The following is a 1,866-nucleotide window of genomic DNA, read 5'->3' as shown; positions in this document are numbered from 1 at the left end:
TACCGTTCAAGTTAATTTCTCTTGTGTTCAATTAGACTCGCAAATTTCTATTTACTTGAGTAAGTATTGAATCGAGAAATTGAGATATAACTCCTCGATATATTTTTTATTAAGATTGAGTCTGACTGGTTAGTTGATTCTCTTAAAAGTCTATTGGATTTAGTCCATACAGATTGCTAAGCAAAATATTAGGTGTGGTTGTTAGACCCCCGCTTTTTCAATGAAAATGGCCAGTAACTCTTTTTCATAGGTGGAGTGAGCCAAGAATCTAACACCCATACCCTTGCTGAAGAAAGCAATAGGCCTTCATACTTGCATTAAGACTGCACCAACACCTGAATCACAAGCATCTGTTTCCAATTCAAGTGGCTTAGAGAAATCGGGTAAAGCTAAAACAGGAGTTGTAGTGACAGCTGACTTGAGGTGTTCAAAAGCAGTTTGAGCTGCAGAATTCCAAGTAAAACTGTTTTTCTTGAGTAAGTCCGTTAATGGCTTATAGAAAAGGCCATAATTCCCGAAAAACTTTCTGTAATATCCAGTCAAGCCTAAAATACCCATCAACTCCTTAATGCACTTATAACTGGCCAATTAACCATGCAAGATATCTTTGCTAGGTCAACAACAACTCCTTTACATGAAATAATGTGACCCAGATACTCAATATGAGTTTGACCAAAAGAACATTTACTCATTTTGGCATACAGTGAATGTTTTTGCAATGTTGCTAGAGTAAGCTTCAGATGTTCTAAATGAGTTTCCATGTCAGGATTGTAAATGAGCATGTCATAAAAAAAACCAAGATAAATTTCCTCAAGTAAGGCTTGAACACATCATTCAGAAGGGCTTGAAATGTAGCAGGTGCATTGGTGAGTCCAAATGGCATGACCAAGAATTCAAAATTCCCTTGGTGTGTCTTAAAAGCTGTTTTTGGTACATCTGGAGGAAAAACTCTAATATAAAAATAACCTGCCCTGAGATAAATCTTGCTGAAGGTAGTGGCACCCTCGAGTTCATACAACAAATCCTCAATAATGGGAATATGGTATTTGTTCTTGATGGTTTAGTCATTAAGTTTTCTGTAATCAACACAGAATTTCCAGCTGTCATCCTTCTTCTTTACAAGCAGAATTGGTGAATAGATTGGACTATGACTACGCTGAATAACACCTGCTGACAACATTTCTTGGACTAGTTTCTCAATGACCTATTTTTGAACATAGGAAATTCTATAGGGCCTCTGATTAGGTGGTGAAGACAAGGGTTGAAGAGGAATATGATGGTCGTGGGTCCTGGAGGGTGGTAAGGAAGTTGGTTCATTAAAAATGGTGGAGAAAGAGTCAAGTTGTTTTGAGATTGGTTGAGGGGTAGGTTGTGGTGTATGAGATGGAGTGGCTGAGATAGAATAGAGGTGGCCAACCAAGCCATGGTCATTCTTGTGAAGATATTTCTTTAAGGAAGCTCCAGACATCATGGAAACCTTAGCAGATTCAGGGTACCCTAGCAACTCAACCTTGACACCAGCTCTAGTGAAATACACCATCATTTTATTGAAATAAAAAACCACATGATTGACCTCTTTCATCCAATCTACCCCCAAGACCATATCACAACCTCCTAGTGACAATAACCTCATATCAAAGGTAAAATCATGTCCCAGCATTTTCCATTGAAAAGCAGGACATCTAGCTTCACTAACCAATTTATTTCCATCAGCAACAACCATTAATAAGGCAGCTGTGGGTTCAATATAGCTACCACATATTTTAGCAGCTTGTGGATCTAAGAAACTATGGGTGCTTCCACTGTCAATTAAAATAGAGAAAGAATTATTTTTTACTTCTCCCCGAACCTTAATGGTAGAGTGAG

The 1,866-nt window shown here is 38.0% G+C and overlaps 1 protein-coding gene across 1 annotated transcript; it reads right to left on the bottom strand.

The window, feature by feature from the left end:
* Window positions 1-306: 306 nt before the first annotated feature.
* Window positions 307-761, bottom strand: LOC113352467 (uncharacterized mitochondrial protein AtMg00860-like). Its single transcript, XM_026596281.1, has 2 exons — window positions 635-761; window positions 307-545 (listed from the first exon to the last, which is right to left on the bottom strand). Exons 1-2 carry the CDS (start codon window positions 759-761, stop codon window positions 307-309), a joined length of 366 nt encoding a protein of 121 aa, XP_026452066.1.
* Between the last annotated feature and the right edge of the window lie 1,105 nt (window positions 762-1,866).

This window comes from Papaver somniferum, chromosome 2 (genome assembly GCF_003573695.1).
Source record: "Papaver somniferum cultivar HN1 chromosome 2, ASM357369v1, whole genome shotgun sequence".
Lineage (NCBI taxonomy): Eukaryota > Viridiplantae > Streptophyta > Magnoliopsida > Ranunculales > Papaveraceae > Papaver > Papaver somniferum.
Note: the sequence above shows the minus strand (reverse complement) of the source record. Positions and strands in the feature narration are given on the sequence as shown.

Coding starts and splice junctions, on each gene's coding strand:
- LOC113352467 (XM_026596281.1), bottom strand. CDS start 761: ATGGAAACTCATTTAGAACATCTGAAGCTTACTCTAGCAACATTGCAA. Junction 546..634: donor TCTGGGTCACATTATTTCAT/GTAAAGGAGTTG, acceptor TGGGTATTTTAG/GCTTGACTGGATATTACAGA.